Genomic DNA, 25,252 nt, shown 5'->3' on the forward strand with positions numbered 1-25,252 from the left:
CGAGGAGGGTTCAAATTTCTAAATGACCTCTCCATCTCCCAATATACACAAACAAGTAACTCAGACGCAAACTAAACAAGAGTGCGTCCCACTCCCCCTGCCCCTTCTTGAAGCAGGGCAGGTGTATTACCTTGCTCAAAACTCTGTTTATATTGTCGTTCTGTCCGCCGCACCTCCTCTAGCTGCCCATGAAACTGTCTGGACCCCAGCTATAGGCCAGAGTCTGGCCATTTCTTCTATTGATGGGTTTCTCATCATTGAGCAGGCTTTTTAAGACTGAGATATCATCATTGTAAGGTTGTTTAGACGATGTGTAACCAGAGGGACTCCCAGACGACTTAGCCAAAAGTTCACGGCTCATTTCCATCCATCTTGGTCTCTGAACACACAGGCGCATTGTGATCAAGGTGGACTTGGCAGGCTTTTCAATTGCATTGAAGACACTGATCCACGCAAGCCAAGATGGACCGGATTATGTGCTCTGCGATGCTCTACTACATCAAACCCAAGTCTCCCTTTTATTAACAATATGCTCAACCACATCGGGTTAGCCCTAAGAAGCCGGACCTCTGCCGGGATATTAAATGTCTGCATGTTCTGCCGGGTTGGTGATGTCCGTGTCGCAGTTAATGTTCTTGGGGAAGAGCAGTGCTGCTAAAGCCCGTCGGCTGCACCGTTGTCTGCAGTGCAGCAGAGCAGATGAAAGGCAGGGACATCAGCTTTGGTATCTCTATCCGCTCCATCTTTATGGTGAAAGAGGGCTCCCCGGAGGCCCCTTTATAGACATGTAATATGACGAGAGAAGACACGGTTCACCTGTTTCTCGTTTGTCTCTGTGTCCCTCCCTCTTCCACGTTCACCTCAAATGTTCCCCGTGAACATATCATTTTCCGCAGCTAGATGAGGAATATGAGGCACATCTGGCTCTCTATCACCATGGGTGTGATTGCTACTGAGATTAAATGGGAGTGAGTTTGAAGTGAAGAATGGGTCTTCAAGTTGTCTGAGAATAAAAGCACTCGCTGAAAGACACACACACACACACACACACACACACACACACACACACACACACACACACACACACACACACACACACACACACACACACACACACACACACACGCACACACACCTAGAATATAGATTTCCATAGAAAATGACACGGCCGAGCACCAATTCTGTTCAGCTCTGAAGGAGGTGGGAGGGAAAGACAAAGTTAAATAAGGGAAACAGTAACGTTTGGTGTTCATGGGCCACGTTACTGTCAGCTAGCATTAGACGGTTTAAGCAAGTTTAATCAGGAACACAATGTACAGACAAACGGCTGCTTAAAACTCAAGTCCGAGCCCTGTGGGGCAGAGGGGAGTATCTGTTTGTTTTACATTTATTTTTCTTTTGTCTGTGTGCACGTGCGGTCAGAATTTACCGGCTTGCCTGCACTCTCCCAGAAGAGCCATCCCCTTAGACAAGACAAACTCTTTGTAAGCATACAGAAATATAAACATGCACACTAAACATGCAGGGAGAAAAAAACAGTCCACCTGACTTATCACCGCCTAAATGTGTGTATTTTAATCGCTATGCAAGCTCGGGGTTTTCCTCAATTTTTTTCCCCACTGTATTTTTTGTTTTTGTAAAGCGCACACGGTGAGCAGTTGATGGGATTTGTTCCTCCTGGCAGTCTGTTTTTCTACTCTGGATACGCTGGATCCTCTGCTTCAAAAGTCTTTGGTCTCTCTCTCTCTCTCTCTCTCTCTCTCTCTCTCTCTCTCTCTCTCTCTCTCTCTCTCTCTCTCTCTCTCTCTCTCTCTCTCTCTCTCTCTCTCTCTCTCTCTCTCTCTCTCTCTCTCTCTCTCACAATCCAGAACCCTCCTGACTCTACCTTTTGTATCATAGGTCCTGTTGTGCTTTGAAGATATTAACTACAGGGTGATTTCATTTTGAATGTGTCATGGGGCCCAGTGATTGCCGTGTCTGCCTTTTTTCCAAAGTCTGAAGATTAATTTACTTAACACGCGGTGTGTGTGTGTGTGTGTGTGTGTGTGTGTTTTCTAGACCAGCTTCTGGGTGGTGCGGGAGATACTCCACGCACAAACGCTGAAGATCAGAGCAGAGGTGCTGAGTCTGTACATACGCACTGCCAAGGTACGTGCACACGGAAAGATACACCGAAATGGCCCCCATGCCCCTGTTCATCCTGCCTTTATAAGTGCCTGTGGCGCCGGGCGGTTCCTCTCGGCCCTTACGTGCCTGACTCTCTGCAGAAACTGTGCGACATGAACAACCTGCACGCGGTCATGGCGGTGGTTTCGGGCCTGCAGAGCGCTCCCATCTTCAGACTGAGCAAGACGTGGGCGGTAGGTGGACACACCCTCGACACGTCGCATGACGGAATCCACCATTGCGAAATAAACCTGGCATGCTTTTAGCAGTGATGTAATAGACAACAAAAATGTATTGTTTCACAATAAATGTATTGAATCACAATGGTAATCGGTACGTCATGAAACCCTAGTATAAATGAGGGGTTTTAACAGCTGTAAATCCAGTTTATCCAGTTAGCGGCAATACCAGAAAGAATAAAGAAAAGCATGCCAATCACTGTTCAGTCAAATAAATTATATAATGCCACCAAAGTTATTTGGGAAAGAATGGGATCTAGTACTTTTTGCATTGATAGCGTGAGGCTATCAATGTAAAGAGTACTGGATCCCATTCTTTCCCAAATAACTTTGGTCCTCGTTGGCTACTTCAGAATCCTGACATGGTGGAGCTGTTTGCACAGTGTTTTAAGTCAAAGAATGACAGGGACCACATTAAACCAATACTCCACTGTCTCCCGTGCTGAGGAGGCCGTCTGGTAGCGCTCCAGAACCAACACGGCCGGTATTTCTGACTTTTGATTGAAGCGGAAAAAGGGTTACATAATGACCCAACGATGCGCTGACGTTTTGATGAAAATGACTAAAGTCTGCTTCAGCCCCCTTTATAAAGCTAGACCCAGTGAGGCTACTGTTTCCCACCTGGACCCTGTTCACCTGCCATTGTGTAGATGGTAGCAGAAATGGAGCACACATGCATGCAGACAAACAGACGCAGCAACTCGTGCGCGCGTGTTTGTGGCTTAAATCACTTTTGGTGGAGGATCAGTAAGCTGAGCATCTCTGAGGGGCAATGGCGCAGTTTGGACTGCTGGATCTATGGTATTCCCATTGTCTCTATAAAGTGGAATTACTATGATGGAGCAAGGCCCAACATCTGGAACTCTGCAAAACCAAGACAGACAGACAGACGGATGGGCAGACAGGCACACACTACCACACAAACAAGAGACTGACTGCTCACGCACTTGCAGCCTTTCTATCAGGGACACTGCATACTTCTGGGCTTACACAACTGGATGTGCTTGCCTTTAACCTGAGCCAACAGGCTGAAAATCAGACGGCCTGCATGAAGTGTGTGTGTCTTTTCACTTTGATGGCTATTAAAATGAAGGTCACATATTTCCGTCCTCTTTTCTGAATTGCTCCACTCCAAATATCTTGTGTTTGTGTGTGTCTCTATCAATGTGGTATTCATGTACATATGTTTGTTTTTGTTTGGCTAACCCCACGTTATTTCCACTAGTTACTGAGTCGGAAGGACAAAGCGTCGTTTGAGCGTCTGGAGTACCTGATGGCCAAAGAGGACAATTACAAGCGTCTCAGGGACTACATACGCAGCCAGAGTATGGTGCCCTGCATCCCTTACCTAGGTAACACTCACGCACAGACACTGACACTGACACAGACACAGACAGACAGACTGACACAAAGACGCACACGCACAGCCCCCACCACCTGCGTAACTACCATGCCTCTGTCAAGATGACACACACTGACAAGCACCGACACACACACAGAGTCTTGTCACTTATGGTGCTATCCATTTGTATGGTACGCCGGTACGTGCTAGTCGTAAGTTGTAAATCCCCCATCTTTCTTCCGGCATTTTACGGAGGAACGCCCCCTTTTGGTCTGTCCCACTGGCTATTCTGAAAGTAGAGCGATTTCAGTGAGGCTAACTGTACGACTAGACAACAAAAATGGCTGCGCCCGCAAAGAGATTTATTTTCTTTGTATTTGTACCACGTTGGTCATTTTAATATTGATTTTAAGTGCTCTTACATACTTGATTACATTGCTACTTTATTCCGATCATCAATTTATGCATTGCACGGTCTTGCTGTACGTGCAATACATTGTAAAGTTGTGTTGTTTGTTTTCGAGCTGGTTTGCTAAAGAGGCTAATGTAGCTAATAATAACAATGACTAGCCAATGAGAAACGGGAACGCTATAAGTGCTGTAAACCAGGAAATGACGTCACGTTCTCACTGGAGAAGGTCGAACGTACCGGCGTACCATACAAATGGATAGCACCATTAGTCTATTTTCTACCAATTCCCTGCATACAGAACCCTACACTGAGAAACACTGATATAAATACAATTAACATAGTCCAAATCTCATTCTCATAAAATGCTTTAAAAGTCACACTTTATTTGTGAATTGTATCAAAAACATGTGTTGCTATGCTGCATCAAGGGTTGATTTATTTGTTTGTCAATTTTGAGTTTCAATGAATTAACTTTCAAACTTTCAACACGCCCAATATTGTACAACACTTCTCTGTTGTTGATGAAGATGCCTTCAATTGAGCGCTAGAGTTGAGAATTTTCCATTGAATGTAATGTTTTCAACATTTACACACACTATTTTTATTATTTAGAATGCTTACATAAGTGACCACAGATATGCATTTAATAGCGCTGTATACTGCGTCATTGGAAGATGTGGTATACGAGTTGGTGCAGGAACATTATGCCACAATTTTTAATTAGCGACCATGGCACTTCAGTTAATCAATTAAACAGAATGCCACTGTCATATTGTGCCGCAGACAGACTGCGCTCTATAATTTCCATAACAACAATCTGGCTCTCATACACTGCGCCTTCCCTCAGACACTGCTCGATGCTAACTCTTTCTCACATTGGTTATTTTATTTTGTCCTCCCCTTTTCCCTCATGCAGTTTATTGACTGTTTAACGGCAGATGTTTTAGAGCCATATGAGAGAGCATGTTAGTTTGGGCACGGCGGGGGACAGGCCCACTGGGGGGGATGGGGAGGGGGGCATAAATAGTATGTTTCCCCTTGCTATCTCCTCATATTTTCCCCCTTCTCATCAGCTGCTTGTCCAAGATCTCTTCCTCATGGGATCCCTGCTGAGTTATGTGAAGGAAACTTTGGGGGTGGGGGGGTTGTCGTCCATGATGTCATATTTGTATTGTCGTTAGTTACACAAGCTATCATGTAGCTAGGTATCCATGTTTTTCCGTCATTACACCACAGTTCCTCCAAAGCAATGCAAACTAGATGGCGGGCCTGGTAAACATTGAAGAAGAATCCCCAATAACACGTTCACATTTACATAAAGTGTGAACAATAATTGTACTCACTCGCTCATTCAGGAAAACACCCCCCCCCCCCCCCTCCCCATTATCTGTCCGACAGGCTTTGTATTCAAAGCCATTATAACAAACTGAAAGCCAATGCTTTGAAATTGAAGTTAGCCTTCTTTACAGCTGTAAAGAGGAAATTTCTTCCCCCGGACAATTCTATTTTTTTCAAAATATGATGCGGGTGCATTTCTTTGTGTGTATTTTTGACCACCCATGTGGTGGGTGGGGTGTTCCAGACCTCTGTGGCCCTCTGTTGCAGTGGCTGGTCCTTTAGAAAGTCTAAACGATTTTGCCGTGTACTTGACAGTTGACTTTAACCATGTGGTGTGTGTCTGGTCTGTTTCATAAGGAGTTCATAGTAGTTGTGCATATTATACATGTTGCTCCCGACCGACTGACTTCCCGGCTTGATGTCTATTTATGGCCACACCGGGATTTAAGCCTGGGCTTAAAGAGTGATGGCCACCCATTTGTATTTTCTTATGCACCTCTTGTGCATATGTGTTTCTTGTGTTCAGGAGAAAGAGTGTGATATAAGTGACTGGTGCTGACAGACACAACTCCTGCTGTCCTCTAGTGCCACAGGCGCTGGTCTGTTAAGGCATAGATTAGCGTGTTCCTGGACAACCGCTAATCACAGAAGCACAAAGAGCCTTCAGTGCAGCTTAAAACATGCACACAACACACGTTCCTCACAAAGATGTAATTTTTATTCAAATGACGACCGTTACGAATGTAAACAGGCTTGTTTATAACTAAGTGTGCTTGGCTGTCAAGTTGTAGGGTTAGCCAAGGCCAGAAACTTGCTCTGGCCTCGACGTTCGGCTTTCGGGGAAAGCTGTGTTGAGTGAGCAAGCGAAGAAAAAAGTAGTGGAAAGTACACAGAGGGCTGGCGAGCCAACTAATGCTGTATGTTTCTTAGAATGTTGATTTTTTTTTTCCCATGACCTATATAGGCAGTTTCAGCAGCACACAACCGCCAGCAGCTTGGGCTTTACCCAGCCCACGTCTGTCTGACTGCCTATCCTATACGGTCAGGGGCGCTGGCGTGTGTGTGTGTGTGTGTGTGTGTGTGTGTGTGTGTGTGTGTGTGTGTGTGTGTGTGTGTGTGTGTGTGTGTGTGTGTGTGTGTGTGTGTGTGTGTGTGTGTGTGTGTGCCTGCATGCATGTGTATCCAGATGTGGAGGCTGTACATGTGCAGTAGCCCATCTCTTGCTGTGCTTTGCTGAGGTCCCTCTGTGTGTCTCTCTCTCTCTCTCTGTCTCTGTCTCTCTCTCTCTGTCTTCGTCTTTCTCTCTGTCTCTCTGCTGACTTACAGCCCCTCGGAGGGAGAGGATATGGGGGTGGGGGGGGGGAGTCTTCATCTCAGGATATATGTTTCAGTGGAAGAGCAACTCAAGGGTTTTATGTGGAAGGAATGTTTCTCCACTCTTCTTCACACCTTGTTTTCTTCCCCAAACCTTGCCGTTGCTAGTAGTTACGGTCACCTGGTTTCATTTGTTTTTTCGTTTTCATTTTTTGTATTGTGTGTCCATATCTTTAACTTCTCTCTGCGCCTACCTGGTTTTGGAAATGTTCATTTTTTGGGGTTTTAAAATAGCATTCTGGCCTTTTAACTTTTTATTGGCAGTACATGTTAGTCTTTTTATTTGATATAAAATATTTTGCCCAGACTTTCAGCCATCCGTTTTCATCCCTCTATCCCCCAGAGCAAAACATAGACATTCACAGCTGTTTTGTGATATCTTCCAATCCCTGGTCAGCTTGAAGCTCTTTTAATCAGAAGGCTAATCCCCTGTTCTTGTCGTTTGTCATAAATGATTGTTAGTGAAGATCTTCTTATTATTATATCAAAAATCTTATTTTTGCAGTATTCAAACACTTGTGTTTTTTGGATGCAGGTTTAGGAGAATGGCATAGATTAGTCAATGCATTGCTAAAAAAGTGTTATTCCAGAGTAATAACAAAAAAAGTATTGTAGGACTCATTTATTAGAACAGGGCTCATATGCAGGTTCATCTTCCATGATGAGCATGAGATACAACAACATGTTGATGAGATGTTCGAAACTGGAAGCCAGTTTGAAGGAAGCAATTCGAGCCTTGTAAAATGTAACTGTAGACTACACCACATATTATTTTGTGTGTGATTTAATGCCTATTGGTAAGTTACTTGGGCGCTTAAAGTTGTTGATTGTTAAACGCACTCATCACCTTTTTTAAACAAGTTGCATTGGATTGACTATATTCAATATAAATACACTGATAAATAACAGAAGGGAACGGTTACTTGGAGACCAATGGAAATATTAGGCCTGAGCACCTCTTAAATTACCTCATGAAAATAAAGCCAAAGATATTTACATACTTAAGCCAGCTCAGCTGTACCCACAAAATTGACACGCAGATTGTTCCAGGAGTTCATTTCCTGGTCGTAATAGTGGGAAAGCCCAACGGACAAATCCAAACTCTCCGACCAGTAGTATTTAAAGCACCAGACTGCACGTGTAGGCCTGTCTCTTTTGATTGTCCAATATAACATTTCAACTGGCTACACAGAATAGAATAATTAAATTGATATTGTTTTTACTATTGCTTACTACCCCCAAATACACGTTACATTTTAACATTAGTGGGTACAAAATGACACCTGGGAGGAATACTGGAAGGTCCCATGGATGGCAACCTCTTGGAGCACCACCCGAAGGACAGTTTGCCACCGCACTGTGTGTGTGTGGGAGTAAATATTGTCCGGCCATCGAAGTACAGCCTTTTTGCCTTCCTATTCTTGGTAAAAAAAAGGTCAAAGGCATTAAAGGGGCCATCATCCTGAGACTTAGTCAATGGGTCGGATCATCATGCGGACAGTCTTGAGCGAGTAGGACCCCCCGTTGTACTCTGCCCAAAATATTCCATCTTGGTGCTTGCTGCGGTAAATACCGCCGCTGTACCATACCCCATTCAGATTGGTTTGACCACAGGCGTTGTACCACCACCCGCCCTTATGGAAGTGGGCACAGTTACCTAAAGGAAATAAGAGATACAGAGGTGACGGGTTAATAAAGAGGAGACCGATGCAGCACACAACTACTGCCGGTACACTCTGGTTTCTGATCCACTTGTTTCTGATCCTGGATCAGATCTGGTCAGATCAGACTTGGGGCTGATATCCCTGACATCACAGGCCTCTAAAGCTCATTTGAAACTCAAAGGTCATATAAATAAATCACACATGTCTTGACCCGAGTTGAAATGTTTGCCATCAAGGCTTCCGAACGGCACGGCACACCTTCCTACCTGAGAATGCGTCTTTGTCCCGATCCAAAGTGGTGAATTGTTTGCCATTGTTGCTGGTGAGGGAGTCCCCGGCGTTGCCCTGATAGGCGCCCAGCCTCAGGCGGTAGCCCTCGCTCTCAGACTCCAGACTGAAGCTGCTGTACTCGGCGTACACCTTCTTGCCCGTCCAGTCCTCCAGCTCCACCAGCAGCTTGTAGTCGCCCTGTTTCCCCAGGTGGTAGATGTTGTCCAGACCCAGCCAGTGCTCGCTGTCTATGTTCCCGAAGCCTTTCTGCAAAGGGGACAGGTGCACAGTAAAAAGAACTTGGTTGAAAACCAGCCTTCAACTTCTTTCCCTGTTCACACATGTAGACATAAATAATGATCTAACACATGCACATAAATATCAAATTGTACATAAATTGTTGTTACCCGACAAATACGTCTAGTGTGGTTTATTCAGAACTACCTTTTAATACATGACTCACGTATAGTACTTAGGGGTTTTATTCAAAATCAAGAAGAACATTTTGAGAGTAATGTATACATTTAAGAGCCACGCGAGCCATTTTATCCTTCTGCAAACAAAACATGTGTGTTCCTCAGTCTTCCTTTGGCCTATTCTGCTAGATCCTGTGTGACATCTGCCTGGTTGTTAAAAACCTACAGGGAGGAAGAAAAGAGGGATGTTTCCTACAGAAGGACGGAGGAGTGGGAAAGACCACGGCTTCCTTGTCAACCCGCAAGGTCCCACAAAATGTAGAGTTTTTAAAATCAGATTTATTGTCCAGCCTCCTGCACTAACAGAGTTTGTATTTTATTGGCCACCTCAAAACGAGATACTAATGAGATGGGCAGAGCTCCAGTCACAGCGCTCCATCGCTGAAGGTTGTTATTATGATGGTGGAAACACTAGCACGTTTGAAGTGGCTGGGTGGGTTATTATATTTCCCCATTAAGCACAACAACTGTCAAGCGGTGTGTGTGTGTGTGTGTGTGTGTGTGTGTGTGTGTGTGTGTGTGTGTGTGTGTGTGTGTGTGTGTGTGTGTGTGTGTGTGTGTGTGTGTGTGTGTGTGTGTGTGTGTGTAACTTTGCGTGAACATCCCACCTTGTAATTCTCCCAGTTTCTGAAGAAGTTGACGGAGCCGTCTCTCCTCCGGTGCAACACGGTCCATCCCCCGTTGTCCAGGCCGTGCTCGCACCAGGCCTGGACCAGGCGTTCACTGCCGTCAAGCTTCAGCAGATACATCCCACTAATGCTGTGGCCCGCCTGGCGTACCTGGAAGCAGTCCTTGTAAGGACCTTGGGGTAGGATGTAGCGTTTTGGGACAGGAGAGAGAAAAGGGAATCGCAATTAAAGCCGCACTTAGATATCACAAGTATCGAAGTCAAGGGTGCTTCTAGATTTATAGACACTGTTCGCGCGATGGATAGTATATAGGCGCTGAGTTATATTTAGATGGTATGACAACGTGTCTGCTGGTTCTTTTCAACAGAAATGGTTGTTATTTTTAGACTTCATTTTGATGGTGCCACATTTGGTTGTTTTGATCATGTTTGATCAACAACACATGTGAATGACATTTTAGCAAGTTGTTTGGGAAATGTGGGAATCCAATTCAAAGAAAAGATCTAAAACAGATGTGCATGCTAGTATGTTCAGCTTTCTTTTGCCTCTTAATATAAATAAGGTGAGTGAGAGAGAGAGGCCAGTGCTGGACTGACAGTAACATGACCTGGTCAAAGTCATAAAAAATAACTATCCCAATTCCTTTCCACATGTCGCTGTAGTTATGTCTTAACGGTGACTACGGGAGACACTGTCGCTATATATTCATAAGAGAATCTAGAGCCGAATAATATGTCTCCTCTTTCAGTGGTCCTGCTAAAGTCATCAACACTATTCTCAGACGGTGAACAGAGGGAATAAAATAATAAAAAAGGCTTTTGTTTTTGGAGGGATTTAGCGCTAAAAAAGAAAAAACGAAATCCACAGTGTCTGTATTAGTAATGGAAACATTATTAGTATGCGCCTTTTTTGCAATAATATGGATTCTGCTACTTTCTTTTCCTGTACACAAAGTACAGAGTTAGTGCTGCATCCAGGTCCGAAGCTGCCTGACACAAAAACACCAAGTTTTCCCTTCTCTTCCTGGTGTGAATGATGTGTATTGAACCAGGATGAAGACAAGCATTGTGCGGGGGGGCCTCCGGGGTCCGCAGGACCAGGGAAGATGATTTCCCTTAGCTCAGTATGGGAACAAACAGGGACCCACTGTTAAGCTCGTTACAGATAGCTAAAAACCCTGTTAACACAAGCCGCGTATTTATGTAGTAACAATATATCTCCATCGGACCAGCATTTGATCCCGGGTACTGGGGTCCCCCGTCGCTCTCTCTCTTTGTCAATGCCCTCCCACACTTCCATTCATGTAATGCCAGACTGTCCAAACATGGCGGTCAGAGATTGAGGTTAGTATAAATGCAGACGCGTACACCGGTGTGGTTTGGATAAGACTCCGTTAGACCAAACTGTGGTTTCTCGCAGTGAGTACTTTACAGGAAGAAGTCCTACACAGGAAAGGACCTTTGGCGATCACCGAGACAGCCTAGACACAGGGTTTTGAATTCCTACTTTGTCTCCCACACTTGAGGTGGGAAAAGGGCCAGGGACCGGTGCCAAGTAATTGTGATTGAGTTATATTAGCAAAGGAAACTACTGAGCTGGGCTCTTATCATTTTAAGTGATTGACTGGCAGAGTTTGCCTGCCCATTGTCCAAGCCCCCCTGATGGATGACTTCCATAAGGTGAGCGTCTCAGGCACTCGGATCCATCCCCTGCTTCTAGTGATTTTTCTCTTGACTCTGTGGGAGTTTGTCTTTGTTTGAATCATAAAACCCTGGCCATGATCGTAACCTGGTGTCATGAATGGATATTTCCAATAACAGCAGAGTGAACACGAACATGCACGGCTTTTCAACAACGAGCGTAGATTGAGGAGGTATTTTTTGAGGAGGTATATTTGACTGTTTTATGATGAATGATTGCAGACTATTTCAATCAGTGATTGTTGCTGGATATTTGCTGTTGTAGCAATATTTTTTTAGCATACTGTGGCACAAAGGCTTGATCGGCAGCCATTGTTAGAAGCTGCTAGTGGAATAGTCTGTTTTGAGCTTGCTTCTCATCCCTTGGCCAAGACATGAGATTCTTCAAGAATCTGGTACACTTTTTATCTAGGTCTTGTGATAGACATCCACCTTCAATACCTACAAATGTAGTTAATGCGATCAGCCTGTCTCATGATATAAACTAATGGAGACATACCATCAACTTCCATGTGGTTGGACAGGTTCGATTACTCAATCTTCCACCATATCCTGCTGGCCGAGTATACATTTTGTGCAGCAATGTCTTAATGGGTTGTTTCATTTAACTTCTATGTTACATGTTCACTTTTTTATTTTTACCCTTCGAGGTTAAACCACGGACAATAAGGGTAAGAAAAGCCTGGGTGAAAGTGTGAAACTAATCACTGAGCCAGAAACAGATTTAGTGTAACTGGTTTACAGACAGGTAATCTCGCAACAAAGTGGAAGAGTCACGTCTGACCTTGCAAGACTAAAGAGCAGCAGTAAAAGTCAAAGCTCTGTGGTAGGGAGGACAGTTATATAATACATCCAAGGTAAAAATACGCATTAGTACAGAGTCCACATTAAGTGAAGTCCCAGCCATTTTCCCTCCTCTAACTTCACTCTTCTTCTTTTTCCTTCAGTCCCTCTCCTCCGGCGCTATTTTCCATCATGGATGGTATCTCAGCGGGCCTGTGCCGCGTTAAAAGCGTTTCGAGTTCAGGGGTAGTTATGTCGGAATGAGTGCAGGAAGTCAGGGCCCTGTATCTTGAAGGAGGTTTAAGCACTGCGGTCCAAGCTCTCTACAACTGGCGTTCAATCACACAGTGCTGCAGTGGGTCAGGAGCTGGCACTGGTGTGGCTGCTTCTTTTGTTTATTAGTCAGGAGAGACACTTAAATGAACTGTGGGCTAAATGTTCGGTGTATTTTTTTTGTAGGGATAGTAATCAAGCTTAAAATAATTGTAACATTTTTTGGAGCCACATGTTTTTTTTAAAACATTATGGGAATTGTGTACAATAGAAAATTATTGCAATTGTTAAATGATGGTTATTATGACATGTAAATTACCATTAGGAGCATATGGCTGACTCGGTGAGTGTGAGTGACCTAATCCTCTCAGCCATCTGTTGCTGTAACGGACCCAACCTTCCGTGGAATAATCTGCGGTCATACGAGAATGACTTTGACGTTTTCTATTTGAGCAACACTACATTGTTTAACATGGCCTTTGTGCAGGAAAACGTCTGACTCGGGTGTCTAATTGAAAGTTGTCCTGGGTTCATGACCGGTTGAGCCAGTCTGCCTCAGAGTCTTGAGGCTCTGTCAACTTAGAGGAGCTTATCAGTGAGCTATTGATTTTGTCTGGGTGTTATCCTCAGTGTATTCTTTTCAGCATTCATATTCTGGTAGTTTATAGCATAGAATTAATAAAAACATTGAGCCTGTGATGTCAACCAGGACCTATGTGCCAAAAGTCTGCCTTGATGCTCCGTGCCTCCGTGCCAAGGAACAAAGCTAAAATGAACAACAAATAGGGAAACCTGACAATCATTGCAATCCCATTGAATGCTTGTTTGAACAAAAATTAAATGTCTATTTAAAAAAAGTTGAATAGACAGCACAGATTGCTTTAGATGAATTGCACGTCTGGTGATATCCCATCCTAATTTGGACAAAAATCTATTAATTCTGGTGATTATTTCCAGTATTTTTGCCTACTGCACAAATAGCCCTGCCAAGAAATCCTGTTTTCTGAGCAAGAACGATTTATAGCTCGTCCTTAGATCCCCCTCAAAAATACATAACGCATACATAAGAAAAGGATTCCACAGCCAATTGCAAATTGCATTGCACCAACTCACTCCATATGTTCATTGAAGTGCAGCCAGTACAGCTGTCTATTAGGGAGTCAGAGTAACGTATGAGTTCACTGCTTTCTTGGCATGACAACTGGTGTAAAATGTTACCAGGCCAAACAATAAATGTAATTTGTGATTGCAGTCATTTAGGTCAATGGTCTATATATTCCAGTTTACATACAACTGCAAATTGGGATCTTTTGTCAAGTTCGCCCTGAATCTTGACACCCCCATCCACCTTGCGTTTACATATACATACCATCCGAGCTGAGTGTCCCCTGTGGAGGCGGTGGGTCGATCCCATACGGGCTGGCGGTCGGGGCCTCCATACGTGACCCCCGAGGAAAAGCCCGGTTGTTGGTGTGCCTGTGGATCTCGTTGGTGACCCGACTGTTGACGGGCAAGTTCTCCGGCACCACCTGCACCAGCGGCGGTGAAGCGGGAAGCTCTCCGCGGCCAAGGGTCCTGAGGCACTGCTCCTCCAGGGCGGTGATCAGCAGGGACTGGTTGTTGACCACGCCCGCCATGGTGGCGAAGCGGGCCTCCAGGTCCTTGTACCTGGAGGCCAAGCGCAGCATCTCTGAGGTCACGTTGAGGACGCGGTTTTCCAGCTGGGCCAGCTCCAAGGAGTTATCCCTCTTCCGGATGATCTCATGCAGCAGCTGCATGTAAAGCTGCGTCACCCTGGAGTTCATGTTCCTGCTCTCCTTCCGCAGCAGCTTCATCTCGTTCACCAGGTTACCGTCCACGTCCACCACCAGCTGCAGGGTCTCGATCTCGCTCCGCTGCTTGTGCAGCACCTCCCGCACGTCCGACATATCCATGCGGGTCACCCTCTCTTTGTCCATTTCTGGGCCCGTGGCGCTGGCACAGATGGGGCCTGGGTGAAGTATTGGTTCATAGGTTAGAACTATTAGCATTGACATGGATCATCATTTTGAAGCAATCAAGCCTTTTTAAGCTACAGACTATTCATTGAAAGTTAAAGAAAAGGTGGCTAGTAGTCTGACCTGTAATCTTCTGCTCAGGCACCATGAAGGTGTAGGAACACTTTTTGGCATCGTCCTCTGCGGCGCGCTTGGTCCTGCGGCCAAGGCAAGAGCACTGCCCCCAGAGGCAGAGGCATAGCAGGGCATAGAGGCTCCACATCACCTGCATGGCTGCTGGTACAAACTCTGCTAGCTGGCTTGACTGATGATGGGGGGAATGAATGGACAGACGAATGGATGGAAAAGGTTGATGTGGTTTCCTCTGGACCTCCCTGTATGCACACCACAGACCACACAAACAATTTGCTTTGTTTGAATTTGAATTGGTCACAAAGATTTTACACTGAGCAGACATACTAATTTGTAAGTGTGTGTGTGTGTCTGTGTGTATATATATCCACAAAGGTAACAATTAACTTGTTGTGCAATATAATTTAAATGATCATGGATTGAATACACAAATGCACTGTTGACGGCATTGTTTGGAATAGGGACAGTAAGCTACTCGTAGCCCATTTAGCTTGTTTGAATTAGACTGTCTGAAAACTGTTGAAAGTCGTGTATGCGGAACAGTGGGAAGGAAATAGTTATTTCTGGTCCACCAGCAATGTTTCGTCTGCTTTTTGACTCCATTGAGCACTACACTCCTACTAGCGCTCTCCATCCAGGGCTTCTGGCATCGCTTTATCTTTGGTATGCGTCTTAGAAATGAAAACAATTCCTTGCCGGCTCTAAGGCCATCCTCCTCTATTTATTTTGTTAAATTTGGATTGATTCCTCCATCATGTCGTGAAAGTGAAGTGCTCTTCTTTTATTGAAGTGATGGGAGTAGAAAGACATCCCTGACCGCCCCTACAGCTGGTCTCGCTAACTTTCCACTTCCATCCCAACGCCTCATGGGTTAACGGCTGCAGGTACTCCTGTCAGGCAGGTTTACTAAACATATCATCTACTATGCAGCATGACTCCACCATGACCCGCAAACAGCAGAGGTGTAATATGGTGGACTAAAGAAAGGTTGAACATTATATGTGAAAACGCACACAGACCCAACAGAATAAATAATGTGTTTTCTTACTCGAATGGATGAATTGTGGCCAAAACATTCAAATTAAAGGACCGACTAAGTTCCCCTGCTGCCCACAATGTTCGGTCTGATCACCGCCAAAACCAGCTTACACAGACAGACAGACAGACAGACAGACAGACAGACAGACAGACAGACAGACAGACAGACACACCGAGACAGACAGACAGACACACACACACACCGAGTCAGACAGACAGACACACACACACACACACACCGAGACAGACAGACAGACAGACACACACACACACACACACCGAGACAGACAGACAGACACACACCGAGACAGACAGACACACACACACACACACCGAGACAGACAGACAGACACACACACACACACACACACCGAGACAGACAGACAGACACACACACACACTGAGACAGACAGACAGACAGACACACACACACCCAGACAGACACACACACACACCCAGACAGACAGACAGACAGACAGACAGACACACACACACACACACCCAGACAGACAGACAGACACACACACACACACCCAGACAGACAGACACACACACACACACACACACCAAGACAGACAGACAGACAGACAGACACACACACACCGAGACAGACACACACATACCGAGACAGACACACACACACCGAGACAGACACACACACATCAAGACACACCCACACACACCGAGACAGACCCACCCACACCGAGACAGACACACACACACACCGAGACAGACACACACACACACCGAGACAGACCCACACACACCGAGACAGACACACACACACACCCACACACACCGAGACAGACACACACACACACACCCACACACACAGAGACAGACAGACACACACACACACCCACACACATCGAGACAGACAGACACACACCCACACACACCCACAGACAGACACACACACACACCCACACACACACACACACCCACACACACCCACAGACAGACACACACACACACACCCACAGACAGACACACACAGACACACACCCACACACACAGACACACACCCACACACACCCACACACACAGACACACACCCACACACACACACACACACCGACACACACACAGACAGACAGACACACACACACACAGACACACACAGACAGACAGACACAGACAGACAGACACAGACAGACAGACAGACACACACACACACACAGCCTTTCCATGGACAGTGCAGTGTGGAAGTCTCTTAACATCACGCCATCATTAGCCCTCCCTCAGACTGGGGCCTATTCATATGACAACATTGTGGTTCCTCAGGAATATTGCCACTCCTGTCACTAGACTCAATACTGGAAAAATACACAGATCTGCTGTGTGTGTGTTTGTCTAGGTCTGTACGTCAAAAGGTATGATTGAATAGCTGTACACATGGAGGCCCCAAGACATTTTTCATCTGTGTGTGTGTGTGTGTGTGTGTGTGTGTGTGTGAGAGAAAGAAAGAGAGACGCACGCGTGTATTTTTCCACCAGTACACATCCCTGACAGTGTAACTAGGTAGTGTATCCTCTCTGACCTCAGAGAGCTTATGCTAATGGATTAAGCAGAAGCTAAAGCCTTCCCCACCGTGCAGCCTAAGTTCTGGGAAGGTTCCTAACCATCATAGCTGTGATTCCACTGTAGAAACCCCATAAGCACCTCTAGTCTCCCTCTGAGAGCCACTCCATCACAAATCTGGGGTTCAGAAGTGGCCAACTCACTCAGCAGTCAGCCTTGTCTGCTCTACCTACTGCCACTCAACCTCCATTACCAATATCTTCCATCTCTTTTACACATCAGTTTCTTTGTGTATGACTATGTCTATTTCTCCCCTGTCTACCCGTCTGGTTATGGCTATACTTTGGCAATGATTTTCCTTTCAAGCCTAAGTCCTTGGCCCATCTCTCACTTTCATCCACAACCCATGAGAGGCATTACAGTGGTCTTGGAGAATGCGCTTTCAAAGAAGAACTGGTTTGATCTGATATCTTTCGAGCAGGGACCGGGTCTCTCTATCTTTCCCCTTTGACACTTGTGCACTTGGAGAAGCGTGCACTCGCGCGTGCCTCTGCAATGTCCGGCAGTATCTGGCGTGGAAGGAACCTTGCCGGGGCCGTGCAACACTGCCACTTCCTGTTAGCATCAGAGCCTGACGATTAAGCTTCTGTCGGATCAATTGAGTTCACAACAACAGCACTTGGCCCCGTCAACAGGACATGCGGACCACAGAGTAGACCGAGCATGAAAGATTTGTGGGCCAAACAGTGGAATCAAAGCATATATCTCCCCGAGAAACAGGTATAAGGCATCCCGAATGGATTGAAGGATGGATGAAGAGAGAGTTTTAGAGCGAGAAAGTGGGACAGGGCCTTATAAACCTTCCCTGGCTTGGTGTTCTGGGAATGAGATCATTGCCTCTCCCATAGTTGGACCAGGTCCAAAAACTTTATCATTCTTTACTGGGCTTTTCTGAGCTCTACCTCTGACAGTCGTGTCAGTTTTTCTATGCATTATTTTTTCATATTACGTCTGGTAACACGTAGCTCCTTTTTAGACCCTCCTTCCCCTGTCTTCCTGTTTCTTCAAGCCACCACCCTGCTCCTCGTATATATTTCCCCCCCTGTCCTGCTATTTTGCACCATCCCCAGTTGCCTGGAGCATTGGGTCTGGCGGGAGGATGTGTCTCATTCCCACCAACAGATGACGCACAAATAACCTAGGGGGAAAAGCCTGCAGAACGGCAAACACTATTTTCCGCTCTTAATTCAAATAATGAATGCAATGTTGGTGGGGCCAGGCTCTGTCAAGGGTCTTGTCTAGCCCAGAACAGATGCTGCATCGACTCGCAGCAGATCTACACAGTCCCACAATCCAGCTCTATCTACCTTTTGTCCCGGTCCTCCCGACTCCCGGTTTGATTCAGAGGCTGCTCTCCTCTCCCCGTGCGCTGGGGGAGAGCTCGTACAGTGGGGAGATGTGACTCTGCTCTTGACCCGAATGGAGAACAACCGCTTGCTCAGGAGTAAGTGAATTTCAGGTATAACGTAGAGGAACAAGTACTGTAGCGGCACAGCGCAGTCAAAATCACATTCACGCACTTGCTCATGCAAAGGCGCACACGCACGCATGCAAACACACACAGGGCTGTGTATTCGCATTGCCAATGACTTGGCTCTGAGTTCACTCGCACAAACCCTTACTGTCATTCTCCATCTTCCCCCAGTTCCCCCAACTTTGCTTATGTTGTTGTTGTTGTTGTTGCTTGGTAACTCTTTGGTTAATATAATGGTCACTTACATTGTAGATGTGTAGCAGCTGGTAATAATAGCTATTATCAGCAGCTGCGAGTGGGGCCATAACCTGAGAGCTCGTTAGGGCAGAACAATGCTGCTGTTTAGATTAGTGGATAAACACAGTGCAAATGGGCTTGACTGCCTAACAACATAATCAGTGTTTAGGTAAACAATGAATCCTTTTTTTTTAACTGCATTGCTCTAAATCGAGATGTAATTTATATTTAATCAACCATCTCATAGACGTTACACAACAGTTAAAGCCATCGTCCGACATATTTCTAAAAATGTCTTGAGCCCCTGTTCTTCATAGCCAGACTATTTTCCAGGTGATTATTCGCAGCTTCTGATGTATGGGCCGGACGGCTCGTCTTGCGGGGACAAGAGCTTTGGCTTAAATATATTTAAGAAGTTATAGCCAGCGTATTTTTTTGCCTCCAATCCGGCTTCCAGGACCTCCATCTGGCCCTCAGACTTTCCCACAGCCTTTCCAACGTGCCCCGAAATGCACAACACGTCCAGAAGGAGTTGAGAGAAACGAAGGAAGGACAATGGGGAAATGCTGTCTGCAACAGTAAATTGCTGTGCTCTGTTTACATGTCAACACAGCTGGACGGCTTCTTTCCCCTGTTTGCTTAAAAAACGTTCATCTACAATCCATGTAGCCCCGTGCAAGCCAAACCACGACCCTCTCTGCAAGCGGTGCTGAGATTCACGACCGCTCGGACGTGGGTGTACTTTTCTTACAAAATGGGGATTTCTGTTGACACTGTTGACAGAGAGGCAATGTAATAAAAAAAGAAGTCAGAAACTTGTCCATCAAATTTTGAACAGGACAAACCATTATGTTTGTGACGTTCACCATTGTGTAATATTTACCCATATTTACCCCCACCCTAAACTGAGTGAGATGCAGGTGAATCTGCAGATAATAAAAGAAGACAAGAAAGAACAACTTACTACATCTGTTATTTGGACTGGATCCTTTGTTCAGAACTACACAACCACCAAGAGCGAAAAGAAAGGAAGAACGATTTCCTGTAGTAGGTGGTTAGCATTCAGGAAACCCTGGCCTGGGCTTGGCTCATACCCAGACAGATGACATAAATCATAGAACCCTAAAGGGGTTCCTGAGTCCCTTTTGCGTACCAAGCTACTGAATTATGCTCTTCTGGGCTGTGAAATGCCCAGCACGGAACCCCCCCAAACCCTTGGGCCCTAGGGGCCCCTGACCCCCCATCTGTTTTGGTCCCGGAGCAGTGAAACTCTAAACATGTGGGCTGATGGGCAGGTCGGAGGTCTGCTTGTGGGGGGGTTGCTAAGAGTGTGTGGGGGTTGCTAAGAGTGTGGGGGATAAGAACGTAGCCCCACTCCAGTCTTGCTGACCCATATTTCGGCAATCAATTGGCCTTTGTGAAACGTAGGTAGGCCATTTTTCTCTGTTTGGATACGGGAGGATGCAGCCATGCGCACTGCGCAGGAGAGCCCCACAGACACACGTTACACCTATCCACACATTAAAAAAACAGGGCAAGTTACACGTCGCCATTATTCAGTTCACTGCACTCACACCGGAAATAGTTCACACAAGGGCCCTCTTTATTGCCCTGTCAGACACACTTCAGATAAGGGCCCTCATCTCTCTCTCACCGCTCTCCGTTAGCACAACTGTAGAGCTCTCTCACACACACTGCAGTACTATCATTCAAGGCTGTAAAGAACACCCCTCAACCCTGAACACAACCTGCATGGTGCGCACGCTACTACCACCTCAAACAAAGAGGCACTTTTGAAGTAAAATGTGTGGATAGGAATTTGGGTTTGTGTTGAGCATGCTGGCAATTTTGACATTGAAAAAACAAAATCCATCAAAAGCAACTGAAGAAGTATTCGCCCAATTTACTGCTTCATTGTTTTTTCTTTAATCCATTTAACTGGGCAAAGACGTCCGGGAAATCGATGAACAGGAGCCCCATGTGTTTATTTTCAGTGTGCAAAGTGCAATATCAAGGTTCAAGATGAACTGTGGAACAGGCAGCTGCCCTTGCTCAAGCATGTTTTTGTAACCCAGGCTCACCTTTTTACTGAAACATTTATCACTGATACAGATGCTTGATATTAGCCCAGGGAGGGAAGCGCTCATAATTTATTTCAGTTTGTCTGCTCCCCCCCCGCCCCCTCCCAATGGTCTAATGTGGTGTTGACCCTGCAGCTGACCTGTCCATTCGGCTGTGTCCACACTCTCATTAGTGGAGACTCTAATTGAGCCTCAGTATTGCTGTAAACAAGAGGATTTCTACTTCCTCCCAGTTTCTTTCCCCTTAGTCATTACAGTTTTCTGCTGTTTATCGTCTCATTCTTTCAGACAGCAAGCTTCATTAAATGCTGAGTTCTTCCATCAGTGCTAACACATGAATCATAAAAATAAACCATCAAAAACAATGGAAAACTACTCTCTGACATGGTTTGGCTGTATAGGCCTGTCAATGTTTATCTTGTATGCCTGTTCGTGTTTTGGTGTGATGGAAACTTCAAATTAAATTCCAAATTCAAATTATATTTGTGCGTCTCTGAAGGCATTCATCATCAGTGGATTAGTTTTGCCTTGCAGAGCTGCTGGTATTTCATATTGTCTCAGCCCCTGTTTACGCAAGATTAATATCTACATTCGTCAACCCTTTTTGAATCTAGACACTCCAGATCAAAATACAAATGTGTTTACACAAATGGAACAACGCGATCACAATCCTCTCAGCCTGTTTAGACATCAGTGCAGTCTACCAGAAATCTCTGCTTGATTTGCACTAGCACATTAAAGTTTGAGGTTCCTAGCCACTCCCCCTTTTTGTTTTTCATTGGCTGACGACCGACAATGTATAAGCTAAGCGCGTAACTTGACCACGCTTTCTTGAGATATTCTGTCTAGACTCGTATCTCTCGTCAATCTAGATTGAGCGCAGCATATGCTACAGAGGAAACCCCCATTGCGTCGCGACCTCACAATGGTTTTAAATTTGTGATTTTGAAGAGGGACTCCAACCCCTGCTGTAAACAGGGCCTCTGTGATAATGTCACACATGACAAGTCTGTGGACCATGGCGTGCCGGCTTCCATCGGATGGTTAAGAATTGGATTTTGAACTACTGCAATTAGTGACACACATCAGACCTCCAATCCTCTGTGTCCAGGCTCTCTTTAGTTAATAGTTGAGCACTGCATGGCCTTTTCTTTTAAGTAATTGGCAGTCAGTGCTGTTAACGGCAAATAACTGGATCAGCATCAAAGCTGTTCAATAAAGTTCAACAGCAAGTAGGGGTTTTGGTTGTAATTCATGACGTAAATGGTGACTAGTGCTGGATTCGTGTATGAACGGAGGGTAATGAAGCTTTAAATCTTCCGTCCAAAACTTTCCTTCCACACGTGCAAGTTTCAGGTGAAGCTCAGGGCGACGCTATTCTAGCACTGAATGTTCCGCAAAAGGCTCTCCGAAAGCGGCTCCACCTTATTGTCTGGGATGAGTTATGAGGGTATTTAAATAACAATTTAGCTCCATGGAAATGGCATAATTGCTGCAATACATTCTCTCAGCCTTTTATTGCTCTCTAATTTTGTCTAATTTCCTCAAGTTTAGCCTTTTTAAGTGTGTGTGTGTGTGTGTGTGTGTGTGTGTGTGTGTGTGTGTGTGTGTGTGTGTGTGTGTGTGTGTGTGTGTGTGTGTGTGTGTGTGTGTGTGTGAATAAGGGAGAGAGAGAGAAAAAGACAGAGAGAGATTTAAGTTAGCGTGTCTGTGTATCAGGGTCTGTTTTTATGCTCTGTCCATTTTTCCTTCAACGACGTCCGCAGATGTGCTCACTCACGGGAGATGGAGCGGTTCGCCCGGCCCCGCTTCCCAAGCAGAGCAGCTACTACTGTAGGGCCACTTGAACCTAATGGTTCACCGTCAATCCCAGAGTGTGTGTCTTAAGTGTGCACCATCAGCACACCACTTGGCCCGGCAGGGGTTGCTGGTGCAATACCCCTGGGCGGGGTGGGGTTGTGTGTTCTGCTATAGGAGGATGTGGTTGGAGTACAATGACCAGGTTTGATTTTTAGTTTAACCAGCACCCTATGAATGGCCCTTTTATTTCCTGGCCTGGCTACCCCTGAGCCACTATTGATAAGCCCTGGACAAGAACGAAAAGTGGCTTGTTTTTTTACGGGGGGGATGCATGGAACGCTGCGTGCACGACATGCAGATTTATGTGCGTTTGTGTGTCGGTGGGCACATGTGTTGTTTTTAGTCGGCACGAAGCCGGGCTGACCCCGCCTGCATTACCAGGAGCACCGTGTCCTGCCAGGAGTGTCATCACCCCATTAAGCTCCTGTTATTGATGTAGCGTCATAGTTCCACCGGGCCAGGTCACCTCCATCTCCTCCTCAGTGTCCAGACACAGGAGGGCGCGTTGAGAAACCCAAAGCTCTTGGAAAATAAACAAGGCTAGCTCCGTTTGGGCCGTCTCTCCGTCTGATCTCCCTGGGCTCTCTCCAGCTCGTCCCCAGGACGCTCTGATGTTGCCGTGCTGTTCATTGTTGTTCCTCTCGGTCACTTTCAACTTGTGTTTTTTTCTTGTTTTTTTCAACGTTATCCTACCTTTTTTATTTTTTTTTGTGGAATATTGAACATCAGCACTTGGTCAGAACAAAGTGGAACAAAATGACCCTATACATCAGCAGGCTACTGCCTTCATGCACTTTTTTTCAACTTTCTTCATAGCACACGATTACTTGTCTCACAGTCAAAACCTTGACTTCAAATTTCAATTATTCATATTGTGCTATATTAGGACTTATTATCCAACCAGCAAGTTTGTTAAAAATAGATGTATAAGCTTAATGTTGCTGTCTGCAGCCGGTCTGAAGTGACAAAACGTGCTTACCCTTTGGAGCAATCACAGCTGCTGGAGCACACACGCACACACACACACACACACACACACCCCCCTTTGTCCTTTCCGACTCCTACATACCAAGACCAAACTCAAAGCAGACAATGAAAATACCTCTGGAGCATGCCAATGCTTACCTTGTTGCCTTCCAGAGGGCTGACGTGTGTTTCCTTGCAGTAAAAGAGTATCACTTGTGTGTTTTGAATTGAAGGTGCACGAAGTCATAGAACTCGGGATTCATCGCTCTGTCCTTCTCAGTCGCTCAGTCGGCTTTCCTTCCCACTGGGCTGTCTTCGGTCCGAGGGAGGGGGAGAGGGGGGGGGGGGGGGGGGGGGGGAGGGGGGGGGGAAGGGAAGGGGGGGGGAGCAGCCTGTCCGGTCACCTAGTGTCTTCTGAGGCAGTGCTTGCGGCCCACTACCCAGCGATGGGATCTCTCTCTGGGCTCAGCTGGCCTGGGGCTGAGGCAGGGGCATGGCTTGAGGAGCGGGCCAACTCAACAGACTGAGCTCAGACTACTGATGACTTCGGTTTTTGCACAAAGGATGGGGAGACGAATGGGCGGGAGGGAGAGTTGGTGGGTGGGAGGTAGTGGATGGAGGAGAAGGGGTTGGGGGGAGGGAGTGGGAGTTTGATATTGCCTATTTGTCTGTTTGTCTGCCCAGCCTACCTCTGATGTAACGGGTGAGGGGGGGGGCGCGGGCAGGGTCCGCCTCTTTGAGTTTCTCATCCCGCTGTAAGAAAGTGTGTGTGTGTGTGTGTGTGTGTGTGTGTGTGTGCGTGCGTGCGTGCATTTCTAAAAAAAAAAAAAAGAAAGGCATAATGGGAAATGAGCTAGGAAATGCGCGCTCACACACACACTGTCTTTATATTAGCTTGTTCCGATGCGGAAATGTGCTACAACCTCCCGTGACACGCCCCCACCACCACCACCACCACAAATAGCCCCTAGTCCCGGAGTACCTTTGATCAAAGCCCCTTGTACCGGAGTTCTTTGGATCAAAGCCCCTAGAAAGCAGACCTCACCCACTACTTATCGTCCCACTCTTGTCTTGTTTTGTTTTTGATTTTTTGATTTGAGAAGACTGATTGTGAGGCCGATGTGGCCTCTGGAAGAACTTCCTGGCAACTTCGAACGCAGGATATGCGAGGGCAGGGCGAGCGGCGGTGCAGATAAAAGTGATTTGCGTGATGGGGTTTG

At 46.0% G+C, this 25,252-nt stretch overlaps 2 protein-coding genes across 3 annotated transcripts in view; one reads left to right on the forward strand and one right to left on the reverse strand.

Annotated features, from left to right (window-relative positions):
* The window catches only part of ralgps2 (Ral GEF with PH domain and SH3 binding motif 2), a 67,954-nt gene that overhangs the window by 30,746 nt on the left and 11,956 nt on the right, over positions 1 to 25,252 (forward strand). For both annotated transcript variants that reach the window (XM_079739176.1, XM_079739177.1), the window contains exons 7-9: positions 2,059 to 2,148; positions 2,268 to 2,360; positions 3,631 to 3,757. In XM_079739176.1, the coding sequence (XP_079595302.1) occupies positions 2,059 to 2,148; positions 2,268 to 2,360; positions 3,631 to 3,757 (310 nt within the window). The remainder of the gene's footprint in view (positions 1 to 2,058; positions 2,149 to 2,267; positions 2,361 to 3,630; positions 3,758 to 25,252) is intronic.
* Positions 7,545 to 24,316, reverse strand: angptl1a (angiopoietin-like 1a). The gene is made up of 6 exons (XM_079740608.1): positions 24,192 to 24,316; positions 14,787 to 15,037; positions 14,036 to 14,656; positions 9,890 to 10,083; positions 8,802 to 9,072; positions 7,545 to 8,528 (listed from the first exon to the last, which is right to left on the reverse strand). Exons 2-6 carry the CDS (start codon positions 14,932 to 14,934, stop codon positions 8,341 to 8,343), a joined length of 1,422 nt encoding a protein of 473 aa, XP_079596734.1. The 5' UTR covers positions 14,935 to 15,037; positions 24,192 to 24,316; the 3' UTR covers positions 7,545 to 8,340.

Source organism: Pollachius pollachius, assembly GCF_949987615.1.
Source record: "Pollachius pollachius genome assembly, chromosome: 7".
Lineage (NCBI taxonomy): Eukaryota > Metazoa > Chordata > Actinopteri > Gadiformes > Gadidae > Pollachius > Pollachius pollachius.